Source organism: Aquila chrysaetos, chromosome 8 (assembly GCF_900496995.4).
Source record: "Aquila chrysaetos chrysaetos chromosome 8, bAquChr1.4, whole genome shotgun sequence".
NCBI lineage: Eukaryota > Metazoa > Chordata > Aves > Accipitriformes > Accipitridae > Aquila > Aquila chrysaetos.
This window is the reverse complement of record NC_044011.1, coordinates 13,385,722-13,411,826: the sequence shown is the minus strand read 5'-3', so window position 1 is coordinate 13,411,826 and position 26,105 is coordinate 13,385,722. Positions and strand designations below refer to the sequence as shown.

Here is a 26,105-nt window from a genome sequence, read left to right as displayed (position 1 = left end):
CTACATGCTCAGTGACTTACCAGCTTCGGCATTTATAGGCCTAAAGCTCAGTTTCGAGTAATTCCCCCTGAGTCCTCAACTGCTGTCAGCTTCGTAACCCTAAAATTCAGCAGTAGACCCTTCTTCTTAAGTATTGTATTCGCTCCGAATCCTGTGCACAAAATGCCTCTTCTGTGGAGTTACATTATCAGACACCAAACTGGCTCCGATTCCAGCACTGAATATGTAAAGAAGAAAAAAGCGTGATGCTGGACTCAATTAGCTGTTTTCTGCTCACTGATTGATTCCCCCAGTTACTCGCTAGCTGCATAACTTGCAAGAAAGGCATAAGTCATCAGCTCTAAGCAAATCTTCTATTCACCACAAGGAAAAAAGGGAGTGTTGTACATGGCAAACAATCCCTGTTTTCACTGACGAAGGCTTGCTGACCTCTTGCTGGCCTCCAGTTCCTTAATTACTGTCTATGGAATTTCAGTGAAAGAAAAAAATACAGAGAATCTCTGCAAAGCCAGGACGAAGACTGACCCTCAGACACGACCGCTAGAGTGGAGGCTGTGTCTATAGGAAATATAACTTAGGCCCTTTACCAGGCTTTTTTTATTTTCACTTTTTAATTCTTTTGACAAAAAGCCCCCCTGAGAATCTCCCTTTATAAAGGGCTAATTTGACAGAAAAATAAACCTTGCTTAATGTTTTTTAAATTAGTGAACTTAAGATACTTTATTTTTTTTCTTTCCCTTTGGTTTCAGTGCTATAAAAAAAGAACATCACTAAGAACTGGAAAGGCAAATTATGTTTAATTCAGAAATAATCAGACTGGTCTAGAATTAGCCACATTGCGGCTTTATGAAGCATTGTAGCGTGACTTCCAACTTCTCCTCCTAGGCTGGGCTCAGACCTCCCTTCCTAAGAAACAGACGCTGAGATGCTCAAGTAAACTGGCACTCCTCTTATAGTCAACCATACCTAATCTCAAACCTTGGGACAAATCCAGAATTTGGACAATTCTTCTCAGAGCACAAGAAAACACAGACCAAAACCTCTACTAATTAGGAGCACTGCTATCCAGTGGTGGAAAACAGTAGCAAAGGCATACCACAACAGCACCCTCTTTAAGCTCAGAAAAGACTCCCCTTACTCAGGACCACACCATCAATGCCCAGTTAATCTGGATTCACCGCAGATCAATCACACAGTGAAATCACAACAGGGTTAAACATCTCCTTCCTTGGATGACTGGCTGATTTCAATGAGCCACCTAGCCAAATGTCCTTTTTCAATTTCTCCATCTTTGTACTAGTGACCGTACACAGCTTTTCTACTCCCTAGTGGTCATGTAAACTAGATTTACTGGTGTGTTGTAGCTGGGTTCTTACCATTGAATTACTTCAGCCCCAAAACTCTGATGTAAAGCCCTATGGAAAATTCTAAGCTTCAGATAAAACCAGCTAGTGTTCTCCAATTTCAATAACATACCAGCCCACATCAAGTGAAACATGACAGCAACTTCCTTGAAATGTATCCCAGATTCCCTTAAAAGTTCATGGCCATGAGTGAAACTGATCTAAGTTTGGGGCTTTGCAACTTGAGTTTTGAAGGTTTTGGGTTTCATTAAGAAAGTTTCGCAAACCTCTAATCCTTGCAGAGGCTGTTTATAGAAAACTGTGTGAAGCTCAGATGTGATAATCCACATCATATCCTGAGGTTACAAATAATGGTCTCCAAAATTTTTAAGAAAATTAACAGAGGTCATAAATGTTTTTGCCACTTCACATAATTAACTGCAAGAGCATGAATTGCAAGGGCTGTGTAAGTCTAAAACGTGCAGTGGAAGTGTCAGCCCCCCCAGGTAACCATGTCTGGGTTCGGTCTGTGATTACTTACAAGGAAATCAAAGGAGCATCCAACGGCTACTTTGGTGAAAGATATATTACACATTAGCTGGTGACGACACTGCTTGCTGAAATTAGTGGGAAATATTTGTCATAAGTAACGAGAGCACGCAAATTTAATTCTCCCAGGAGGTCTGTCTTGATACTAGAATAGCTGCTTAGGCAAATTCCTAGATGTTAACTGTTTCCAGGTTTTAGTTAAGTAATTTTGAGAAGCACACTGCTGACGTTTGCATCTGCAAGCCAGACACATTTCCTCATGGCAAAGTGTTTCTCTCCCTGATTAGCATAATTAATTTTAATGACATTACAGTTGTACTCATGTACCACTTGTCATAGGTATATGTGGCAGAATGAAGCTCTGCATCACATTATTCCGTATCTGTTACAATACAACGTTCCTTTCCAATTCTCCTGCAGACTCCTCTACATATGGGAAAGAGAGTCTCTAACAAGGAGGTCTCAACTGCATCTTGTGTTTTGGCAAGGTTAAGAAGGCCTGGGGAGAATCCCTTTTCTTTGGTGTAGCCTGTACTATTAATGAATGGAGTACACCACTGGCACTGGAAACCAACCTCCCGGCACTTCGGAAAACCAAGGGTGGAACAGCAATACATGAAATACAGTGAAAGTCATATTGGAGGAAAAAAAAGAAAAAAAAAAAGAAGAGAATGAGCTCCCTTTAGTGAAGGGTGTAGTAATTTAAATTACATTCTTATAGTATTTTCAAACAATATTAATGTTACCGTGCTAAGTGCGAGGAAGGAAACACTAGCAGTGGGGAGGGGAGGCAAGTGGTAGCTGACAGGAGCGCAATTAAAATTTTCTATTGTACCACAAGTAAAGATTATTCAGCCTGGGTCTGCCAAATAGGGCAGTGAAACACATGGCTTTTGAGATTCCTAATTCTTGAACTGAGCAAGGCTTTGTTCCAATTTAATAGGCTTGGTCTCAGAAAAGATGGGGGCAGGGAAACCACATTATGGATTACAGCATCTCCTGCTGGCTGATGCATACAGGGAGAATAGGAAAAAGCTGTTACCACTGTCCCCCACCCTCTAGGTAATAAGCAGAGAAATTTGGCATCTGCCCAAGGGCAAAAAGGTATAAAAAAAAGCCAAGTCATGTGTTAGAATGAATATTAAATTAATTTGCCTTCCCACCTCCCACCCTCCCCAAATACATGGCCAAACATTTTGCGGTAAAGTCAGTCAATAGGGCTTGTGTGAATGCAGTCAAAACAGAAGTGGTTATGAACATGCTTAATTACAGTCACTGTATGTAACATGCCTGCATGTTAGTGTAAGCTCTCTTCTCTGAGTCATGATAGCAGGAAGATTTTTCTGAAAGACCTTACAACAGCCTAATTACATCCAGTCTTCACATCTGCAGGAGCAACTCCTACTGGCAGTGAGCAGGAGGTTTACTTGGGCTACATTACTGCCAGCTGCTCAGTACAATCCTGTGTCCCACTAGGGACACACACCTAGTCAAGTTGTATCCGATGACAACATGGGCAGGTCTTGCACGGTAAATAATACTTAAAGTGATACAGTTTTATTCGTAAATAAATGCGTTTCTCCTGCAAATTCTAAAGGGTTCTGGAAAATTTTAGACCAAATAGGTAAAAAACTCCTTACAGTGTTCTGCAAAACCAAATATAACCACAACAATGGTCTCTCACTCTGCTATCATCACTCCACAGCGCTGACCTTACTTAAACTTTGTGTTGTGTCCTGGGAACTGTAATGACGGTTTGCGTTTCTCTCATGAAGGTTTTTGTATTACTATACCAATGGGAAACCCTGCTCATATGCATGGATAGAGAGGGGGGACGTTCGTAACAAAATATGCTGTAATTCTTCTGCTGCTAGCTTTCACCGAGAGGTGCTGGACACTGTCCCTGAGATCAGTGGAAAGGGAGGGCAGCCAGCAGCTCCCAGGACAGGTCCCTGTGTTAGGCACATAGTGTGGGAATTCAGTACTATCATTTTGAGCCATTTCTTATTACAGGCTCTTTCTTCATCATAACTGTTACTAAGCACTGACAGTATTACAGGAACTCGGATAGTAATAATAAATATACCATCCAACACAATGAGGCACATCAGTGCCTTTCACGAAATCTTAACAGAAATCGGGTCACTAGACTCTTCGAAGCAAAGATCAAAGCCCTGCATTCATTCATAGCCATGCTCAACATCAGCTCCCCCCCATTATTTCAAAGAGCATGCAAGGACTGGAGGTGGCAACAAGTTCTCCAAGAACTGAAACACAGAAGCATCCTCTTCCCCCCTTTAGCCTTTCATGGAAAAAAAAAAAACCAAACCAAAACCCCAAACCCAACCTTAGAAAAAATGGTTAAGTTCTGTGATAACAGCAAAAACGGGGGCTACCATAGCACACAGCATTCAAAATGCTCAAAGTATCTGTGTTGCCTCAGCTTAAACACTACTGTTTAAATAAAAAAAAAGTCATCATACCCTAGTCGCCATTGATACCCAATGCTGATTCACAATATGCATCAACTTTGAGCTTAGTTCTAACAAGTTAAACTGACTGTACCAAAGGAAGGGCTTTTTCCTGTTTACTCTAACAGTTCTGTAGTATAAGCAATAATAATGTTAACAAATGGTTAAACATTTAAAGAATCCATCAGTAATATGAATAAAAATCAATTTTAAAATCACTGTATTTAGAAAGCATCCACAATCTGAACCACTGAAATGCAGTATAACTCTGAATAATGTGGATTTGCTGTAGTTAAACTTAGATTTACTCTCAAGGTAGCTGGTGCTACAGAAGTTATACTGTAATTATTTCTTTTCTTCCTACTCTTCACACTTACCGAACAGCACAGTAATGACTGTCGTGAGCCAGAGATAATTCTATCAGACTTCCTCTTTTGTCGGTCAGCTTTGTACCATAGGTAATACAATCCTGATTCAAGAGCTTCAGCATCTCTCGGATTGAAACGAATACAACCCAAAGTCCATTCTCATCTGTTACTCTGCCTCTGACACTGGTAGTAGACACAAACCCTATGCTGCACACTCTTTCAGCTTTTAGCCCCATTTAATGACTTGGTAAATAAAAATGTCCTCAGGAAATAATACGAAGAACAGGAGCAACAAAAGATTATCTCACTCTAGCTAGAGCTGTTGCTGTAGGGACTCGATTTGCTGCCGTCTGTTACAAAGAGGATCGATAGAAGTCAGAAAGAGTGGCAACGCAAGGGGGAGTTTTCCCCAGCACCAGCCTCATGGCAGATGCAGATGTGCACAGCACGCCTCCAGGTCTGCACAACCGCTGCCACCCTCCTCTGCGAAAACAAACAGGGCACCAGTTTCCTACTGGTAATGGTGCCACGTTGACAGTCCTGGGTAAAGCGGTGTTGGGAGGGCAGGGAGGTAAAACAGCACCGCGGGCTTCCAGCGGGCCCACCTGCGGGCCATGCTTTTGGAGGGAGATGCTGTTTTTGTTCTCCCCGCTCATAAATTCTATGGCCTCTCTCCCAAGGCTGCTAAGGCCACATGTGGCAGGTGGGGAGGTCTCGGGGGAGCCCGGCACAGCTCACTGCAGCACCCTTCAAACGAAGGCCGGCTATGCTACCTGGAAGCTGCGTTAATGAGCTCTGGATGGCTGACCATTATCCGCTGATCAAAACTGAAACACAGAAGCCTGATGAGACCAACAAAACAGTTCAGTCCAGAGATAATTACAACTTCATTTAACTTGCATCTACAGAAACCGTCAGCGAAGTTAATTAGTGGTTTGTTTCAGTGGCAGCACACATATGATACGCACTCCTGTCACAACCTCCCTCCTGCTTCTCTCTTTCCCCCACTGCTGCATCAAACATGGCAACTGGTACCAATTAGCAGTCTTTCAGCAGAGGGCACAGGAAAGGATTTATACTGGTTTCTCCTAATGCTGGTCCTCCGAGCTGGGCTGGAGCTGTACCAGTGGGGCTCTGGGGATGAAGCAGCCCTGTTTTAGATGAACTGAGAATTTCAGCCCCCAAAAGTTATCAAATGAGCTTCTATCTTTAAGAAGCATAAAAGGCACCTCAGTGTAAAGAAAGAATGTGGTACAATTTTGAAGTCCTCTCTTTCCCTGGACTTTCTGACTCCTGAGGACAAATAGGCCCTTATCTAAAATCCAGAAAGAGATCCATTTGCAATCTGCACCTGCTTTACATCCCAAAGCCTGGCACAAGGCAATGAAAGCTTGTCTAGTGTTACTGTGAGCAGCCTTCATTCCAACAGAGATGAAACATAAATACTCAGAAATAAAGTGGTAAAAAAATGATGAGGCGTTTTAGACTTTTGATACATCTGACTAAAAAGGAAAACAGTTTCAACTGCATTCCCACATTAGCAATTAAATAACACGCATACTTTGTTGTGAAACAAAGGGACCACAGTAGTGAGACTAAAAACTACAAACTTCTCTAAAGTGGAAGAGAACCAAGTCACCTACTGACGTGGCAAGGCCTTCGGTTGGTTGGTTGTTTCTTAAGAGCAAACAAACAGGACATACAATTAACCGCACAGCAATGACATTGGGCTGCCTCCCTTCGGATACCGAGATGATGACCCTTCAATCCTTTGTGGTTCATGTTTAGGGTTTAGTTTTGTAAGGGCACAAAATGCAAGTTTCCATTTCCTGGCATAGTAATTTAAAAGAGGAGGAGCTGGGAAAAAGAATCCCTAAATCAATCTTTAAAATGAGTTAAGGATCAACACCAGTGATGTTAGTCATAAACATATAATAGCTATACAAGTTTAAAAAAAAAAGTGGTCTCTTCCCCCCACCCCTACCCCCCCACAAAGGAAAACAACAACTAATGATTTTTGCCCTTTAGATGTTAGTTTGTAGGTGGCTGTTCTTATGCTGTGGGCAGAGCTGACTTGAAAGCAATGGAGTACTTAAACCCTTAGAACACTCCAGACATTCTGCCTCCATTTTTAGATTCTCTGGTTGCTCAGATTCTAACTTTTTTTTTTTTTTTTTTTTTTTCCTGAAATGTAGTCACTGGGCAAAGCTAGACCAAGATTCTCCACAAAAAACTAGTGACCCATCCTCCTAAGTCCTCCTAACTAGCAGCAGGTCTTTCTACCTGCAAAGATAAAACGAGAAGGTAAAAAAAAAAAAAAAAAAAGGCCATTATACTAGTGTCTTGATATCTCTTAAATCCCCAAGGTTACCAAACAAATGTATAGCAAGTAAACTAAAAATTATTCTTTTTCTAAATTCCCTCAATCTGCAATTATTCTGCAATTCGCTTTTATCATTTGTGTGTATAAAATGTTTACAAAATGATCAAATATGATCACAATGTTCCACTAAAAACTGCCTAGTAACAATTTGGCCATGAAACTGAAAAAAAGAAAGAAATCGGAAAAAATGCCAACAGAACCAGAAGAGCCATTGCCCAGGGAGTTTTAATTCAAACCAGAAACTTCAATTTCAGTGACTCATATTTTCAATTACTTTCTGAGGTTAGAAGGCAGTGGGCTACTTAACAGAATGTTTTTAATATATGGAAAAACATCTTTGCTTCATGGCCTCTATAAAATGAGTGGGGTAGTTTTAAGTTGAGATTCCAAATTCACGGAGTACAAATCACACAAATAGCACTGAAAGTCACACTATTTGGCAAAGAAAGGACTTGAAAACAGAATCAACTTTGCGCATCTAAAAAGTGGTAATTTTAGATTAATAGAGATGTCCTTTGGCAAAACAGTCTGGGTGAACACACACTCTATCTTTAGACCTATCTGATACTTTGCACTGTTTTTCGCTCTTGCATGTCAATTATAGCCCAAAGTCTTTCACCCCAGTTAACCCTAGTTTCTTTCTTGTCCACAAAAAAAGAAGCCAAGCTGACTTTTGTTCTAGCATGAAGTTTCGTTTCTGCACGTGATCTGCTTTACCCTTGAAGGCAAGCAGTTTCACAGCTTCTGTTAAATGTAACCAGGATAAAAACTAGGAGCAAGGGCAAGAATCTTGAGAGGTATCTACAGCAATGGAATAGAGATCCCCCACTGATGTTAGCAGGAGGATGGTTCAAATCCTACCAGAACAGCAGAGAGAGGCCACAGAGTTGTTGGCTCAAAGTGCGAAGATGGCTTAGGAAAATAATTTTAGAGAAAAGGTGCCAAGTCGTTCCATTAGGGAGGAAATACTGAGTCACGTTTGGTCCTCAGAGGTATACACAGCTTTCAGTAACTTCAACAGAAGTGTAAACCTCTATCAGAAGACTTGAGAGAGACATTCAGTATCCTTCTGAGATTTGAGCATGGTAAGCGAGAGTTCTGAGGCTTTCATGCTATAGGTACCTTAGCCAAAGATCTCGAGAAGGGAAAGTTCAGGCTATAAATACTAATGAGGAAAAGATCAAGACATCTTTCAACCAGCTAAACAATCAGTGCAGAAAAGTCAGTCTCTATTCTTTGCACATTTCTGATATATCAGAACAGAGTATAAGGCAACATCAGTCCCCGCTCTGCTCCCATTTAACTAAAGATGGGCATATTTTTTTTTGAATACAAATAAGAAAATCTTTCTCCACCACAAAATATTTTAAACATCCCATAAAATGACATAGCATTCCTCTTTTCATTTAGGGAGAAGCTAACTGTCTGCTGCAGTTAGCAGGAAATTCCAGTGACAATAAAATAAATAAATCAATCAATGGTCTCAAAAGCCTATGATTCAATTATATGGGTTACAAAGAGCTTGGATTTGACAGCCGAATGTGTTCTTCTCCAAGATTTATCTGTGAACTTTCAATTAGAGAAATGAAGTGGAATAAACTACTCAGTGAAAATGAAGATATTTGGAAGGAAAAATTAATTAATTCAGTATGGCATGACAAAAAGACTGTCTGGTGCCCATAAAAACAACAGAAGCTACACAGCTCAGAAATAAAAATGATGGAGGAAAGCTGCCTTACTGATTATAGGTCTGGCAAAAGCTGCAAACTCTCTGGGCTGACAGTTAGCAAATGCAGAGATAGAACTACTTGAAAGCACCAGGCAGCTAGGATTTAGCCAGACCCTCATCTAGAATGTATCAACAAGGGCTGGGAAGGCCTGAGAAACTCTACTTCTCAGTTACTGTGAATCAACAAAGAGAAACAGTTCCCTCTAAAAAACCTTTTCTGTGCATTCTGGAACACAGGCATTTTTGCCTGACATCACTTGTTCTTCAAAAGCTCAGTGACAAAGGGCAAGATTAAAAAAATGAAAAAAGAAAAAAAGAGAGGTTATACAATAAGACTGTTAAAGTCTATGACAACAGACCTTGAAGATCTAAAATCTATGTTAAAGATTTTCTGCAGACAGCACATAGCATCATAAGGTCAAATGACACATGTCCTATTAAGGAAATCACCGGGTGAATCAGGATATTTCTGTACTGCAATAAAAGCATTTAAATATTAAATGATACTAGGGAGCTGTATCAGAATGACAGGTACTTACATTACAATTGGAAGACCCATCAAATGTTGAGTAAGATCCATCAGGCCATTCTGTAGCATCTACACTGCTTGATTGCCTGTGCTGGGCTTCATACTCCTTCAGCTGAAATTTGAAAAGACAGAGAGAACATCTTCCAGCGAGAAGCAGCTACCAATTTTTATTAAAATAGCAAGAGTTTATGTCCTTTCACGTTTTTTTACTGTGTACCACTGTGAACTGGGAAAATCAGAACTTCTGCATTGCATGTCTCACTTGTTTAAAATAAATTAATTTGTTTTAGAATCAGAAGTTTTAGTGATGAGTTGGTTTTTTTTTCTTAAAAGGAAGTGATCTGTAAATACTGAATTTTGATGAACTGTCACTGGTAAAATATAAATTATACATCCCCATCTCAGAGGCACAGTTTACAGGGGACAGACTAAATCACAATAGCCTGCCAATTTCCTTCACAAAGAAAATGATCCACAGTAAAGACTAGGAACCACCTTTTATAATTTAAAAAAAAAAGACCATCTTTCCCATTTTCCAATAAAAGGCTTAAGACATAAAACCAATCCTACTGGAGTCAAACTGTTGAGAGGATCATCAAGAACTGATATGAAAAAAAAAAAGTTGCTGCTAGTAGCTCAGACCACTAGAGGGAAACAGTACCAGTATATATATGAACCATACAGATCAGGTACAACCCCTCCCCCCCCCAAATTTTTAACAGCAGAGAAGTAAAAGAATTCCCAGTATTACCAACTGGTAATTTTAAAATGTTGCTTTTTTTTTTTTTATGATACGATTCCCAGCAAAGTAGTATTTTCCTCAGACAATAACATAACTTTATATTCTAGGATAATCTATTTCAAGGTGCAGTATGTCAGTATAGAAATTTATCTGAGTGCCAATTCATGATATAAATCATGTTTTCTGGACCTCTAATGGAGCCCATGCAGAATACCCTGTGTTCCATCACAGTATTTTGCACAAGGGTACAAAATCAGAAGTGGTGTGGGAACTTCAGCACTGACCTTTTGGCTCCTGAGAAATTAAAATCTCAGCCCTATTGTTACACAAATACAATACCTTACAGTTATTTTTCTTGTGGTTTATTAATATTTAGATTTTGTACAGAAGCACTTATGACAGCCACTATACTTATCAAAAAATACATCCATGTTGATTTTAGTATCAAATGCCAAAACCAGCTGAATATGTTTTCTTGAAGGCTACTAAAACAAAACATCACCTTTTTGGCTAAGAAACAAGCAGAAGTAATTTTAGCTTAAACGTTAATATTTTTTTAAGTTTTAGTGGCTGAAAATGGAAGCCTTCAATCAAACTGCCCTTCAGCCATTAGCAGCAGGAAAATAAGAAATATATGCGTTCTGAAACAAATAAGGCAAGCTCAGCAAAACCTGAACCATTCCTTTCGTACTTAAACACACCCATGAACATACATGATAAATAAGGCCTAGTACAGGTCAGATTCCTCTCCCTTACTTTAGACAGCTGCAATGAAAATGTCTACACTTGAGCTTTTCTCTGATTAGCATCCTTTATTGCCATGGAGAGAAGCAAATGCTTTTAGGACTCAATTTACCATGCACTGGACATCTATTTTTGGTTGAGCTAAATCTCACTTTTCCCCATAAACAAAGGAATTGCTATCTAATTTATGCTACCTAGTGCGATGGGACAAACAGGCAGGCTTTCTCCCCCTTCTGTTTTCTGAGCAAATGAAAACTCTAAATTGGTATATCCTACATCCTAAAACATGTTTCTTAAGGAAACTGAAGTATGTACATATCATACCCTAGCAAGTGCTTCCTCAATGGTGATCATCTTCTCTTTGACCATCATCATCAGCTGGATCCGTTCTTCATCACTCATTGTGATCTCACTGGCCACGTACCCTACATCCTCTCCTGCAGGAAAAAGCACAGAGATAACAAGCACGTGTAAGAGGTCATGCACAGAGCAGGGTACATGGAAACTGGATTTTACCCAGTGCTCTGAAATCTGGTTGCCACGTGGATCTGGCTGGCCAGAAACAGACCCTCCCCAGAGCAGGCTCACACTATGATTTCAAAGGACTGAATGATTTGGAAGTAACTGAGCAAGAAAAGGAAGTAAATTAGGGTGATAAAACTAAGTCTACTTTGACACTGAAAGTAAGAGAATATGACAAGGAGAAATAAAAAGTGACTGTCATCACTCAGTTATTGACCCTGAAAGACAAGAATCAAAAGTGAAAGTGCTAATGGCAGAAAAGTCCTGCACTCAGCCCTGAGGAATACCGCAGTCAGCTGCCAGAGCGGATGGGAAGCCTCTTCATGAATGGTGTGCTGGGCCCTTGCAGCTCTCTGCTGCGGACTGGCCACATCCCCCAGTCTATCCAGGCTATCTAATCAGCCCCTGAGCTGGCACACGGTGCTGGAGGTATTGGGGCTGTCAACTCCAGGACCTCTCCTTTGGGTATGTGCTTGACATGTCAGCATGGGCAATTAGAACTTTGCCTTGAGAGCCAGCAGGGACCTACTCTTGACCGAGAGTGTAAATGTGCCCCTTTTTGACTTCCTAAGCGGGCTGCTGTCATCTTTCACAATCCATCTGAAAACAGACATAGCGACGTGGAGAAGCATCTGCAACACAAGAATCTAACAGATACACATGGGGAAACAGGAATTTTCTCTGTGAAGATAAATACTTAAAGCAGTGCACAGCTGCATCTTTTGGACAAGAACTAGAGAAAGACACCTGACAGTTTAAGTGGAATCGATCCTACATTTGCACTAGTCACCAGATGCGCTTTTACTTCTCCCTTCTTGTAGTGTCTTCTCCTACAGTGCGAGGTTGGATTCAAGCCAAAAGCAAACAGGTCAAAGTACCCAAATACCAAAGAAAGGAGAAAGATCTTTCAATTAAAACACATCAGTATTTCTCTCATCAAGTCAGGATCAGGGAAAAAAAAATCATCTTGTTCATTTACAGATATTACTTGCAAATATACATTAACCACATCACTTTGCACGTGTGACATCACGGACAGTCAGGACCGAAGGCGTCCCAGCCTCCTATCTGCAGTCTCACAGAATATGACTCGTCTTTATGAGCCCTGTCATGATGAACCAAACCTGCGACATTTCCAGATCCACAGGCCCCCAGCTGCCACGCTGTTGCAAATCAATTTTACTCCCTTGTGATGCTGGCTCCTTCTATTTTATATGGATAGGCTGTGTGTCCTTAAAAAAGATTTACCTTTTGAAGTCTGCCTCATTAGTCCTTTCTGGTTCTTTCGGAAATTCTGCCAAAAAAACTTATTTTTCTTTTTCCAGTCTGCTTTCCCTAAAAGGAAAGTGTGGAGGGAGAATGAGGGGAAAGGGAAAAAGAATTTCAGAAAAAAAAATTAATTAGTAAATGCTAGAGAAACCTTCAAGCATTAAGTTGTATTTTCTAAGTCAAAGTCAAGAATAAAAAACCCTCAAATTTTCTGTTTTTCTTGATTTATTCTGTACTAGAAATGTGCTGATGTAACTATTTCAGGGAAATGCACATTCTTTTATAATTGCCAATGCTATAGAGGACTGAGATAAGCCAGTAACTTACGTATTTTGAATTATAAACAGAAAATATTTTACATTCATTTTGATATCTGTTGAGTTGTTAACCTCAAGTCTGGAAGTGTTTTTGAAGCATTTTGTTGGTTTATTCTCTTTAACTGAACAACAATTATGCAACCTGAGGCACACCTCACATAAGTAATTTTCTAATATGTGTGTGCATATCTATACAGAAAAGAAAACTTTACATATATATAAATGCACACACACATATGCACAAACACACATGCATATGCTACTACTTGGCATGAGAAATTTTATGAGACCATCAGCTACATCTGACTCTTGCTCTCTGTATGCCTGGACTGTACAAGGATGGGGTGTCCATGCCCATTCAGATCTGCATATGGCTTGATGACCCAGAAGTAAATCATTTGTTCTAAAAAAGAAATAGGATCTGGCTCAAGGTAGGGCATGTAAATTAGTTCTGTTGAATTAACCAGGGCACATGCTATAAAGTTTATGCCACCTGCAAGAGAACATACTGTGCCTGATCTGGCAGAAACACTACTGATAAAGAGCTACTTCATCCCTCTGCTTTTGAAAAATTTGATGGAACACAGTTTATACTGAGTTTCAGCATATGACTATAGTATTTTGGACCTCACCCTAGAAGACCTAGAGCTGGGTTTACAGACTCTCTGAAACACAGCTTAAATCTAGACTGTGTGGAAATGTCCCTAGAAAAACATTTAAAAAAAAAAACCAAACAAAAAAACCTCCCAGTTTTTCTTTTCCTCTCCAGTAAGCAAAATAAAATTTGTCCAGAATTGTATCAGCTGAACTAACAAGTTAGGATAGGATAGCAATACGAACTAATTATAGTAAGTTTAAAAAAAAAAACCAAAAGAAAAAGTGAAAGACAATGGAAAACAAATACATATTTAAGAAGGCAAAATATTTCAGAAACAAAGGAAGAGACTCCGGTATGACATGAACAAACATAACAAAAAACCCTGTTATTCACTGGTGGTGGTCATTTTCACAATACAAACATATAGGCTAGCAGTGATCTAACATGCAGACATTTGAAATTCAATATAACGAGTCAAAAGATGCATATTTATCACATGACAATACTGGTTGGGCAGTCTCAGTGATCACTGAGACACCCAGCATCTAACTTAAAGCTGCTGAGGCTCGCCTTGCCCACACACACAAATGCTGCTGACTTCTGCCAGCATTGTGTTTACTCAGCTCTTCATATCCCAGCACAAGCAAAACTCAAAACCTGTTTAAGAATTCCATAGGAGTATCAAATAAAATGAAATATACTGACCTACAGAGCCTTCTTCCGAACTTGATTTATGAATGGAGAGCCTAGGACAAAAAAGAGAAATGAACTTATTGATGCAGGCTTCTCACATTTCATGGGAGCTGTCTGATTACAGTAAATTATAGTTGCCAAACAATATATCATGAGCTGTTTTCTCTTCCCTTTTCTTCCCAACACAGCAAGTTGGAAACAAAAACTGAACCCACTGGTCTGACCACAGTAACTGAGTTCCCCTCTTAAACATGCCTTTTATGACCAGCATAGAAAAATATATACTGACAGAAACCTATGGTTAAGGCAAAGGAGTCTAGGGATCCCTCGGAAAAACACTTTTTCACGTACTTTCCCCCTTTCCATTTGTAAAACAGTAATTTGGCTGCCTTAGAAACTGCAGCACTGGGATGCTGTATTTGTTTAGCTGTGTAACAGTTGTCGGCCTATTTGGCTTTTATCTGAAAATGCTTTATAAATATGCACTCATTAAACTTTCAGAATCCACTGTGGGGAAGAGAGGAGTAGAGGTGTAAAGACAAGGTGAAGAAAACTGTCCAGACCCTTTGATGTGCGACCATAGATAACCGGAGACTACAACTTCTTTCTCCCCAAGTCCCTTCTGTGTGCTTTCCCACCAGTGCATGCTCCCTCCCTCAAAAGCTGGCTGGAGAGACTCATTTTAACAGAACATGGACTTTACAAACAACCCCCTAAACCAGCAAGTAAATCTTTTGTTCTCGGTCTTTATGTTCGTTGAACCAGTTTTCCATAATGGATTCCAACTCAGCGCCAATGGTTCATTGTGGGATCTCTGATGAGACACCACCACCCTGCTTCACTGCCTTTTTTTCCCTTGTCTGTATAAATGGAGCTAATAGAAATTACCAAATCTTGTGCTATTCTTTGAAGCCTTCCTATGGGAATCACTATTTAACCATGCTGCGCCAAGCCAGCGAAATGACTTCTGCCAGCTTCAATGGCTTTGCTGGAGGCTCCAAGTGCAAAGCATTACTGCAGCGTCTTTGCCGAGAGCTCGGCCCCGCCACATGACAATGCCCTATTGTGCGGTGGCTGTACTGCAGCCATGCAGAATGGAAACACGCGTACCCCAGCATACCAAGACGACCTCAAACCAAATCGTTCTTTGAATGAGGCCATATAATAATACACACATGCCGTACTCTTGCTGCTGTCCACAGTGTTTGCGCAGGCTCCTTGTGTTTTCTTAGACCCCCAGAAGAGGGCAATGAAGAGTTTTTGATCAATTCAGTAAACCACTTGAAGGAAAATTTCAGTTCAAGCCGGTTCACAGCTTAAAAGATGCAAGCTATTACTGGCCAACGTTTTGTAAGCACAAAAAACATGCTCACCAATTTGCAAAGACATCGTTAAATGGCAAATGAGACAGTATGAAGTTTCAGTTTGATTTAGTAACTCATGTAGACAAGGAGGGTTTGGCACAGGGAAGCTCTGAAATGTAACTTACTTCAACCTCAGACTGATTAGAAATTTAATCCAGCACAAACTGCAAACTAATTGAAGCAACCAAATTTCAGATTTGTAGTGCACCAGGCAGAGGGAGACATTTATTGTTTTCCCTTGCTGATAAAGTTTACCCTTCAAGGGGGAAAGTTAATGATACAGGTGATATGCCACCAAATGCTTAGTTTTTAAGAAGCCTGAATAACAAATGCAGGAGAAAAATACAAACGCCATACTTTCTGGGCAAAAACTCCAGAAAAGCCAGTGTCAAAATTTGAAGAATTTCAATAGGGCCAGGATTTCATCCAGACACTTACAAATAAAGTTGTCAGTGAGTATTTTTCTAAATAAAGGTAAATCAGATAAAAAGTGTGTGGACCTGTATATGGAGACAACCAAGTAAAAAGAAAGCCAAGTTCTGTTGGAACTGACAGAATTAATCCTCTGTATGTTTTGCACCCAAGCATAGACCTCACCCATCAAGCAGTTATTCTGTTTAACTTAACTAAATTTAGTATCCATGAAATGCACCAAATCACCACCCTTAGAAAATGAAATCTGTTAATGATCAGAACTCTGCCTCACTAGTGAAATCAGCCTCAAAGTGGAGAGGCAGTCTCTTGTGCTCTTCAGCCTCCAAATCCATTTTAATCCTTTTCTTCTCTTGCGCAGTTGCCAACAGGGATGCAAGTAAGTAGCAGGTGTAGCAGCAATGTTTGTGATGTGGACATCTGTTCACTGGGAATTAGCCTGAGGCCACCAACTCGTTGCATGCTGGCCTCCAAAGAAGGGGAAGAGCAGCAGGAGCAAACTTCTGACGCGCCTGAGCTAGAGGGGGTGGAGACAAGAGTAGAATCCACAGGAAGCAGACCACCTTCTCATTTGTAACTGATTTAAGAACTGTGCTGAGTTTCATCAGAGGATGCAGATTCCAATTATCATTTCATGCATTCCCTAAAGAGGAAATCTTCCATGCCTGGCCTGACCTTGAAAATGTTAACAGCTGGTCTGAAGAGATGGAAATGCTGACAAAACTTACCACATAGAGCCTGATAAGTCACTTGCTTTTTAGTTCCACCAGACAACTCTGACACTTAAAAAACCTCAGTGAAATCAATCAAGCGTTTTACTTCCTAGATGTCTGGTGAAAAATTTGAGTACCTCGGAGTCGCTGTATGTTTGATTTGCCAATTACACTCCCTTACTCTGTTAAATCTGCAGCTCCTCTGTGAACATGCACTGAAAGTGATTTGTGTTCTTCCATTCATAGACTGATAACTTGTACTGAAAGTTAATGATGCAGTGACACTTGGCAGAAGTTTCAGCACTGCGTGTCTGAAAGGGAGCCAAATGCCATTACTCCACCGTGGAGGCCTTCATTTTTGTTGTGGTCTGATGTACAACTTCATTAGCAAGCTCTCACGTGAAACGTACTCTGTCACAGCGTATAGCAGAAGAAACGTATGGGTATATGTTCAGACAAGAAAGAAGAAAAAAAGATTTATGGCCAGAGGGAAGGAGTACTTTCTTATCAACCCATAATCTCTGGAAGCAGGCTGCAGAAGGGGTCGAAACTTTAATCCATTAATCTCACAAATTCAAAACCATCTCTAGGCTGATACTTCAGGCCTCTTGGAGCCAAACTGCTGAAATAAACAAATGCAGGGGGCGGGGGGGGGGGGGGGGGGGGCGGGGCGGGAGCACAATAGATAATCTAAAAATGGAGCTACTTTTGGGAGTAACCAAATATTAGTGCCTTAGAGAGGTGATGCATTTTAGCAGAGATTACACCAGGCCACTCAGTGATCAGTGACAAAAAATTTAGTAGCAACAGCCAGAGCAGAGACCCTGGACCAGGAATTAGCTGATTAGAAAGACTGGCTTAACAGAAATGAGTTTACATTCAACACTAAAAGGTGCAAGTACACAAACAGGACTGGCATGGAAGTCAAGTCTTTCAAATGCTAGAGGTTTGCAAATGACAGAATACCTGGGGATACCAGCTGAAAAAGGGTGACTGAGGAAAACCCAACACGTTAATCCTAACAGGCGTAAGGATGGGAAATTCCAATGGCAGTACAAAGAATGAATATATATGGGAACAGCTGTACAACCATCATTACTCATGCTCAAGAAAGATGAATTCAAACCAGAAGTGGTAAAGAAAAAAGCTGTTAGAATAGTCAAGGAACCAGACAGCTTATCTTACCAGAGAAAGCTAGAAAAGTTTTGCCTGTTCAGTCTGTCAAAATTGAAAGCTGCAAGAAGATTAATTTACTGCCTATTAATAAATCAGACACAAGAACAAGTAGATAAGCTGGAAAAAATTAGCAAGGAGAAGTTAACATTTCCTAACTATTAAGACAACCTATTTGGACAAAATTCTAACAGTAGGTAGAAAAAGGGAGGGCAGCTTTAAACACTAACTGCTTTTAAGAGGGTGCTTGAAAGATAGAGACCAGACCAGACGTCTCTGACAACAAAGATCTGGACATGAGGACTGCCTCTGGAGGGCACTTCTGGTTCTTCTTTTGCAGCCTGTGGGTTTTGTAAGAACAATGGCAAAGCCAGGCATCCAGAACAGTCTATCTTTCCATCAAAGTCCTGCAGCGGGGATGACCTTGCTATACCTAAGCAATCCCTCCCTTTTATAAATTAACCCTTGAATCCTGGAGGTGGGCTCCAAAACTTTGAGCGCAAGGAAGAACCAATGCACACGTTTGCATCATAAGCCAACTGAGACTGTATCTGATTATTAAGACATGTTTTAACTAGGCTGCATCGAGCTACTAGGCTACAGCTTTCCCTGTTAACTCTGGACTGATTCTGATCTCAGACAGAAAAACGCCAGGGCTTCTCTCACATACAGAGCGGCTGGTTTTACAAGAGACAGTCATACGTACCCCAAGATGTGAATGTGCTGGTACACCGCAGAACTGGGAAAGGAAACAAATGACACCATGTGCTGCTTTCATGAATGCGCCTGTTGATTTTTGAAAGCTCATCATTCTCGAAACAGAACAAACATGGGAACTGAGAATGACAGGATTCTGATGGGTTTTTGTTTCAACACTAAGTATTTTAAATGCAGATGTGCTTTAACACATGGCTGCATCTCATTTATAGACCATAAAATCCACAGGTGCATAGCACCATCTGATAATGAAACCACTACTGTTATGATCTTCAATAAACTGATAGTGGCCCTCTTATTCCTTCCCAATGACTATTTATAGCCCATTGAGGAAAATGCTTTGGATGGGATTTTCAATCTACAAATATTATGCACATTCATAGCAGTGAATAAACCGATGCGAAAGCCCACGCTGGCTGTGCTGCAAAGCCATTTAGTTATCCGTGTGCATTAAAAATGGCCCAGTCACATAATTAGTATGAAAAACTGACAGACTTGTAACTGCTCCTGACTGAATACGGGATAATTTATCTAACCGGAGCTGGCACAGGGAAGAAAACAGGCCTTTGGTATTTTTATCAAATTTGCATGAACCTGAAGAGAAAGCAGGCCTGCAAGATTCTGACCTTGCTGGCACCAGTGTGAGAAAGGGATGGAAAGCAAAGACGTTTCATTCAATTATCTTCTCATTAGGTTTCCATAGCAATAGCTCTTTAAGCAGGTCAAAACTTTCTCAGTGGAAACAAACACTGAGCTGCTTGTGGGCCATGTGTGCCTATGTGTATTTTCTACCACCACCAGCACGGAAGCCACCACGTTGGTCCCACGGGCTCGGTCTGGTGACTGGCAGCAGGCAGATGGGGCTACGTCACGTATTTAATAACTGACTGGTTGGTCCTAGCCAGGAGGCAGAGAATTGCCAGCTAAAAACTCTTCAACAGCAAAGAGCAGGGCCCAACATACTGCATGCAATGCACCCCTGTTCTGTGCACATTGCTCACTACGTGCCCTGTCAACTAGCTGCGACAAGTCAGACTTTCTCGTGAAAGGCACCCTTCATGCTTCCTCGTACAAAATTACCATGCTTGAAATCTTCTTCCAGCTGCTCAAAGGCACACTGGTTTCCCTCCTCACGTGTCCTGGGCGGCGTTTGGCTGGCCTCTCGCTCCCATTGTGCGGGTTATTGTGGGAGTTTCCTGCCCTACTTCTCTTGAGGAGGCTGTTTAAAGGCAGCATGAATAATTTGGCTTTGACTAAATCAGGCCTCAAACAAGTGAAAACAGGGCCGTTCACATTCACTAATTCTTTTCAATTCCTGCAAGCACAGGGTATAAAAAAAAGTATCTTAAATGTAGACATCTGAAGTACAGCAAGCTCTTACTTCTTTTTCTTCCAGTATTCCTTTCCATTTTTAAACTACACAAAAGGAACAATTTATTTTGTTAGTAATTAAGTGCAGCCTTTAGCATCCTCAGTTTGAGGGATTATTTTTTTTTTTTTCTGCTTTGTTCTACTCAGTTTCTGCCCTCTCCCTGCCTCACGTCCTCTGTCAAACCCACACTCCTGTTTCTTTGCAGAGGAGCTTACAAATACCTGCCAAAGTTAATCTGGGCACCTTGAGAAGTTGCCAGAATCAAATGTGATAGAATTTAAGCCTCCCCATCCATGACCTGGAGGCATGATTTAATAACCTCCTGCATTCAAAGCTTGACCTGCAGTTTGGATGCTGCAGGGGAAGAGGATTAGGAAATCTAGTGTTAAAAACTACTGGCAAAGGCCAGTAGATTAGTGTACCAAAGGGGACAGAACCGAGGCTTGCATGAACCCTTTTGCAAAACGAAAGCCGTTTATTAAAGAGACTGCTGCTTTCACTGAAAAATCACTGTGAAAGATGGGAACACTGAACTGCAGGCACTCTCCCAGCCTTAGGCTGATTTGGAGTTCAAGTTTATACCCAGGACAGTGACTGGCTTTACTATGGCACATCCATTGCAGAAAATCCTTAAACCAGATTCAGTCAATAGTCTCTCCTGCAGAGACAATAGCATGCAGACAGCAGCCACTTCTGCTGGGGCCTCACTGGTTGCCTGCTAACAACCTCAGAGAAAGCCGTAATGCCCGAGCAGCCTACAACTCCTCCTCTGACATTCCCAACAAGCCATCAGAGATCGGACCAAACTGTATGAATTCGACGTGTGAAGGGCTCAGTTGAAGATGTACGTCCTGTGCACACAGAGAGGATGACAAAGGCATTCACTCTTGGGAGCAGCTGAAGCGGGGAGCTGAGGACACAGCTGCCAGAGGCACACAGCAGGTCCCCCATGCTGGGGGAATGTAAAGCCCCCGAGCAATGCTGCCCTGTGCTGCCTGCACCCCACACGTGCGTGCTTTGGTCCAGCACCTTCCACTCGACAGGTCTGTTTCTGCTCAGCTCCTTGCTCTGACAGAATCTGGGATTTAGGTCCTGAGGATCACAGGGTTGAGAACACTTAAACTGTACTGTGCCGCAGGCTGAGGAGTACAGCAGGATGAATTGTGGCGCTTAATATGAAGTATGACCATTTACTTGGTCAGGAATGTGCTTCAGTGGTACAGTTCAAGAAACAGCTGGCAATCTACATAGGAGCTGACAATTCGTAACACCCGCTGCCACGCGAAGGTGGTGGGAATGCCTGTGAAACACCACATACAGCCACAACTGTTACCTCATGCGTTGTTTTTTGTCCTTCCTTTCTCTAGCAGCTGCAAAGAAAAAAATGAGTATATAGGAGTGACTGTACCTCGCCCTATCTGTATGCAGTGCTCTTGGGTCTCTCACCCACTTCCTTCTCTTTCCTGGCAGTTCTCCAATACACCACATTTGAAACTTGCCCAGAGGCTGCTGGAGCAAACAGCAACAGCAAACAGATCTATTTCCCAAGAGGGAAAATACACAACTTCCCCTCTGCAACATTCCCAGTTCTTCTAAAAACAGGATGGAGTCAGGATGCAGAAGCCTGAGTTCAGGGGACTGGGTTTAACCTGGATTTCCTGGCAAACGTGCAGAGCTCATCAGTCTGTCATGTAGACTTGAATGTTCAAAAATGGGAACAGGCTAAAAGTTGGATTACATTGTTTTAAATGCTCTGTTTACAATTATGAGAAAACCCTGCTCAGTCTCCTGCCTGAGTAAACATCCTTGGGGTGTTGCCATCACTTGGAAATAATAGGGATTGTATATACAGTGCATCCCCAGACCAACGTGGTATGGGGACAAAGAAGCAATAGTAACTGCTAAGAACACATTTACTGCATATTTGTTACACTGATGATTCTTCTAGCAAAAGCAGAAGTCAGCATGTCTATACAGGAGCACCTGCAGTTCTGCAGAGATTTTTGTTTAAAATGAGTAATATCACTGTTAAAGATGCTACAGCTACTTTGCTGAAGGGACACTGAGAATCTGCAAAGTTCCACTAGCACCACAACAGACAGCAAGACTGCAGTTTAAAAGATGGGAATCTTGGAAAGGACAGAGGTAAATGATATTTATTATTAAGAGAAGAAAGCTACAAACATCTCATTCCATGGTTTGCATTATTTGCTAAACATTATATGACTTGGAAGCCTGACCAACTGTTTCAATTTACAGAAGGAACTCTAGTATAGCCAAAAAATCAGAGCAATTGTGAGGTGAAGCTTGAGCAAACATGACTTTGTTTTCCGTTGTTTACGGATAGCTTTTCAGGCCACATCAGTACCCTTGCTGTTATTCACATAAATCTCAGAGGCCTTTGCTGCAGTGATGATTCTTCTCCCTTTGTCAGAATCAATCGAAGGAAACCCATCTTTGGTAGGGCATTTATAATGCACGGAGCAGGTTCATATGGGCAGTCTTTTTTGTAGCTTCATCTAATTAACAGGAACAGTGTTGTCAGCAACAGAAGAAAGTAGTAGTGCCCCAAATGCCTTTTGGAAGGACAATGACTTGAAGTGACAAGCAGCTCTGCCTCTGGGCTCGTTTAACCCCTTTTGCCTCCCTCCAGGCACTACAGCTGCTCTTCTGTGTTGCTGCACATCACCCGCTCGACAGATACTTGTTGAGCAACTTGCTGGACTGAGGGCACCAACTAATTTCATGCTGGCTTTGAACAGACTGGGCAGCAGGGTTAGTAAGTCTCAAGGCAAGACTGAACATACACTGCTTGTCCACACAAACAGGATTTTTTCCTACCATGGAGCACCAAGGCTAATCTGTTTTCAATGCGGTGTACAGTGGAGCCTGTCAGGCTCTCTCTTCAGTTGGGCACCACAGAAAAGGAAAACCAAACCAGGTTAAAACAAACATAGTTTCTTCCAGACTCCCTCAAAGCCTCTTTCTGTCTGGAATCTCTCAACTGGCAAATTAAACAACCATCCAGGTGTGTTACTTTAAAACTTTAGACCTTGGTAGCTTTAAGCTGTGGGGTGTGCAGGCAGCAGCACTGGGCGAGGGAGGTACCGAGAGGTACCGAGAGCGACCACGTTCCAGCCAGCTGCTTGCTCTCTCCTCCCTATCCAGCACGGGTTTTTCCTTGGGACTACTTTTACTTCTGAAGCAATCCGCTCAGAACACCAGACCAGAAACAACTCGGCTCACCCCACTCCGGGAAAATGTTTGTATTTTCAATATGTAGAAATATAACTTTTCTTGGGCAAGCTTCTACTTGGGCTTTGGAAGAGTACTCACAACAACAGATTTTTTAGCTCCTGAAAATCTGGATGGCTATTTTGGGACAAATCTTTCCTTTTGCCCCTCAGGTCTCTTTGTGAATGTAAGAAACCAATGCACATCTGCATCGAGTTTCAGGTTTGGCAAACTGGAGTTTTCTCACAACAAAAGAAGTTTTGTAAAAGGTTTACCCCAGATCTTTCACGCAGCATGAGAGGGCCACAAAAGCAGTGTCCCCAAAGGGACAAGCCTTCCTGTCTTGTGGCATGCCCACACAGCAAATTCAGATGAAAACCATAAACTAAACACTGAACTCAATAACACCCGCTAGGGCCAACATGCCGTCCTCCCCCAAAAAACATCAAATTCAACACATTAGTAGCAAGTACAGACCTATCGGATGGCCTTGAAGTCGTCATTTTCCTGCAGATCAATTTTATAAACTCTGCCTCCCTGGAAGAGGCATTCCCGTGACAATTCAGCCCTCCAAGCTAGAGGGATGAAACCAGCATTGATGTGGCAGGCTGTCACTAATAGGCACAGGCCTGCATAATTTCAGTTTGGAATAATTTGTGTAGTATCAAGTAGATATTTATTATTTTCAACACCTTGCCCAATTAGCATGCATCACATTGCCTTGTTTCTTACCTGCCCTGTACCAGTTTCATATATCTGATCACATTAATCCACACGCCCTTCAACTGAGAGACAAATCCTCAAACAGGACACTTCCATTCTTGAAAGGTCCACAAAAATCACAGGTGCCTTCCATCTGAACTAAGATAACAAGGTTAATTTCCTTTCAGTGAGGTAAATGGGCTCTCAGAACAGAGTCACTCAGAAGATGTTTTTGTAGGTAACGCCTTCTCACTCAGTTACTTGTGGTACAACACCTACACAGAGACACAATTTAGGAAGCTGGCTAGAACTTGTAAGAGGAGTTTATTCCCAGTTTTGTGCTGTCCTCCTGCGAGATCTTTATCTCATTACTACCCTGAGGTGGGGTGATGATATTTACCCATGGGGAAAGCGCTTTGAGACTGAGAGAAAAGTATTATGATTATAGGATAACCTTGGAGGCTTACTTCCCAGATTACAGTTCTCATAACGTTCCCATCCACTTGGCACTTCTGGTTTCATTATAATGTTAGACAGGGAGGTATCCTTGAAGCAAACTTTTCCATGTTTCAGTATCTGAAGCACCACTTTTAAAGTCTAAGCTTTCTAGGCTTTCTCTGTTAACAGCATGTAACACAGGAGCAGTGATGGTAGCCAAGGTAAAATTCACCTTATCTGTCTTAAGCTGTTTTGAAAATGAGCATCTGCCTCAAGCAAACCACCACTGTTTTCTCTCTGAGTGATGAAGAGAGACAAGGCACCTCTAAAAGATAACTTACTGCCTTCCAAGACCTTTAGCATGAACCAGCTTTCAGACAACCCCACAGGAAGCCCCTAAGCAGCTGTTCCCTACCATACACTTGACTTCTACATGGCCAATGCTCAGGCAAGTGCCATACCCCACATCCACCACAGCTCCTGCTGGGACTGACGCTCCTTCAACTGAACTTAGCAAGAGCAAGAGCGGCAATTTCTTACAACCTTCCCATTACCGCCCGGTGTTGAATCACTAGAAGATATTCAAATGTGGGACTGTAAAACCTTATGAAAGCGCTTCACATCACAACTGGATTCCACTTACTCCCTCTGAACCAGTCCAGCTGGCACTATCCCACGAAGTGCAGGCAATTGGAAATACAGTGTCAGTTGTCTTCATGCACTGCTGCACGTTACCCTTAGCAGTAGGGATCCAAGATCTTGGGATCAAAGGAAGGAGGCGCAGAAAACAAGCACACACATTGCAGCAGGAGGTGACAGTAAACAGAAACTCTCTCAGTCCTCACAGAGCTTTTTATTAAGGACTGCTAAAATTAAAGCTCCTTTTAACTTGGTTTTAAATACTTCATTCCCTTGGCACCTTCTTCAAAAGCACAGTTACAAACCCAGGAGTGCACAGGAAAAGCAAAGTGATTTAAGACTGTAACTCTCCTTTCCCCTCGCCTATCTCTTTTTGGCTGCATTTAGGTCTAGTCACAGAAAAGTATTTTTCAAGCAGGTTTAATTTGCAGAGAATGTGAAATCAGTGACGTTCCTCAAAAATGACTACCAGTCGTCTTGGTGCATGCACACCCCAAGTGCTCACAGAGTGAAGAAAAGATAACCCTCCCTTGATCTAAAAAACAAAATAATAAAAGGCCAAAAGAGAGTGAGCAGGTTCCAAAACAGGTTTCCTTAATAGTGGCTGGACCTGAAATCTTGAAGCACCGACACAATCTAAAATGAATTTACTCCAAGGAAAAACAAAACGTACCAAATTCCCCCTCCCTCCTTTCTCACCTCCCATGCCTTCACTTACTTTCTTTCAGTGTCAGGTGTTGACGAGGTGCTGCTGAGACCAAGTGACTCCTGCAAGAGAAGACACGTAGCAGTGAGAGCAGACATGACAGCAGCCTTTGCCCAATTTATGCAGAATAATGAAAGAACAAACAAACAAACAAAAATGGATTATCAAAATCAAAGTGCTTACCTCAATCTGGGATCGCAGCTGTAGAGATGTGGGGCTGGCATCAGGTTTCTCCTAAAACAGAACAAATGTCAAGTTAGTGAAATATCCAAACACTAGAAAGAAGAAACCTAAAGGGGAGAAAAAGGGAAGAAGAAACAGGGTAACAGAACCTAGGACTACCTCAAAACTGTTCAGA

The 26,105-nt window shown here is 41.6% G+C and overlaps 1 protein-coding gene across 8 annotated transcripts in view; it reads right to left on the bottom strand.

Annotated features, from left to right (window-relative positions):
* The window catches only part of SASH1 (SAM and SH3 domain containing 1), a 570,731-nt gene that overhangs the window by 38,421 nt on the left and 506,205 nt on the right, over positions 1–26,105 (bottom strand). For 4 of the 8 annotated variants that reach the window (XM_030022551.1, XM_041125390.1, XM_030022556.2 and 1 more), the window contains 6 exons: positions 25,931–25,981; positions 25,760–25,809; positions 14,270–14,310; positions 12,629–12,715; positions 11,183–11,295; positions 9,383–9,484 (listed from right to left, as the gene is read on the bottom strand). In XM_030022551.1, coding sequence (XP_029878411.1) covers positions 9,383–9,484; positions 11,183–11,295; positions 12,629–12,715; positions 14,270–14,310; positions 25,760–25,809; positions 25,931–25,981 — 444 coding nt within the window. Of the gene's footprint in view, positions 1–20; positions 209–9,382; positions 9,485–11,182; positions 11,296–12,628; positions 12,716–14,269; positions 14,311–25,759; positions 25,810–25,930; positions 25,982–26,105 lie in introns of those variants that run through there. The other 4 variants (XM_030022552.2, XM_030022557.2, XM_030022558.2 and 1 more) reach the window with 3 other exon arrangements.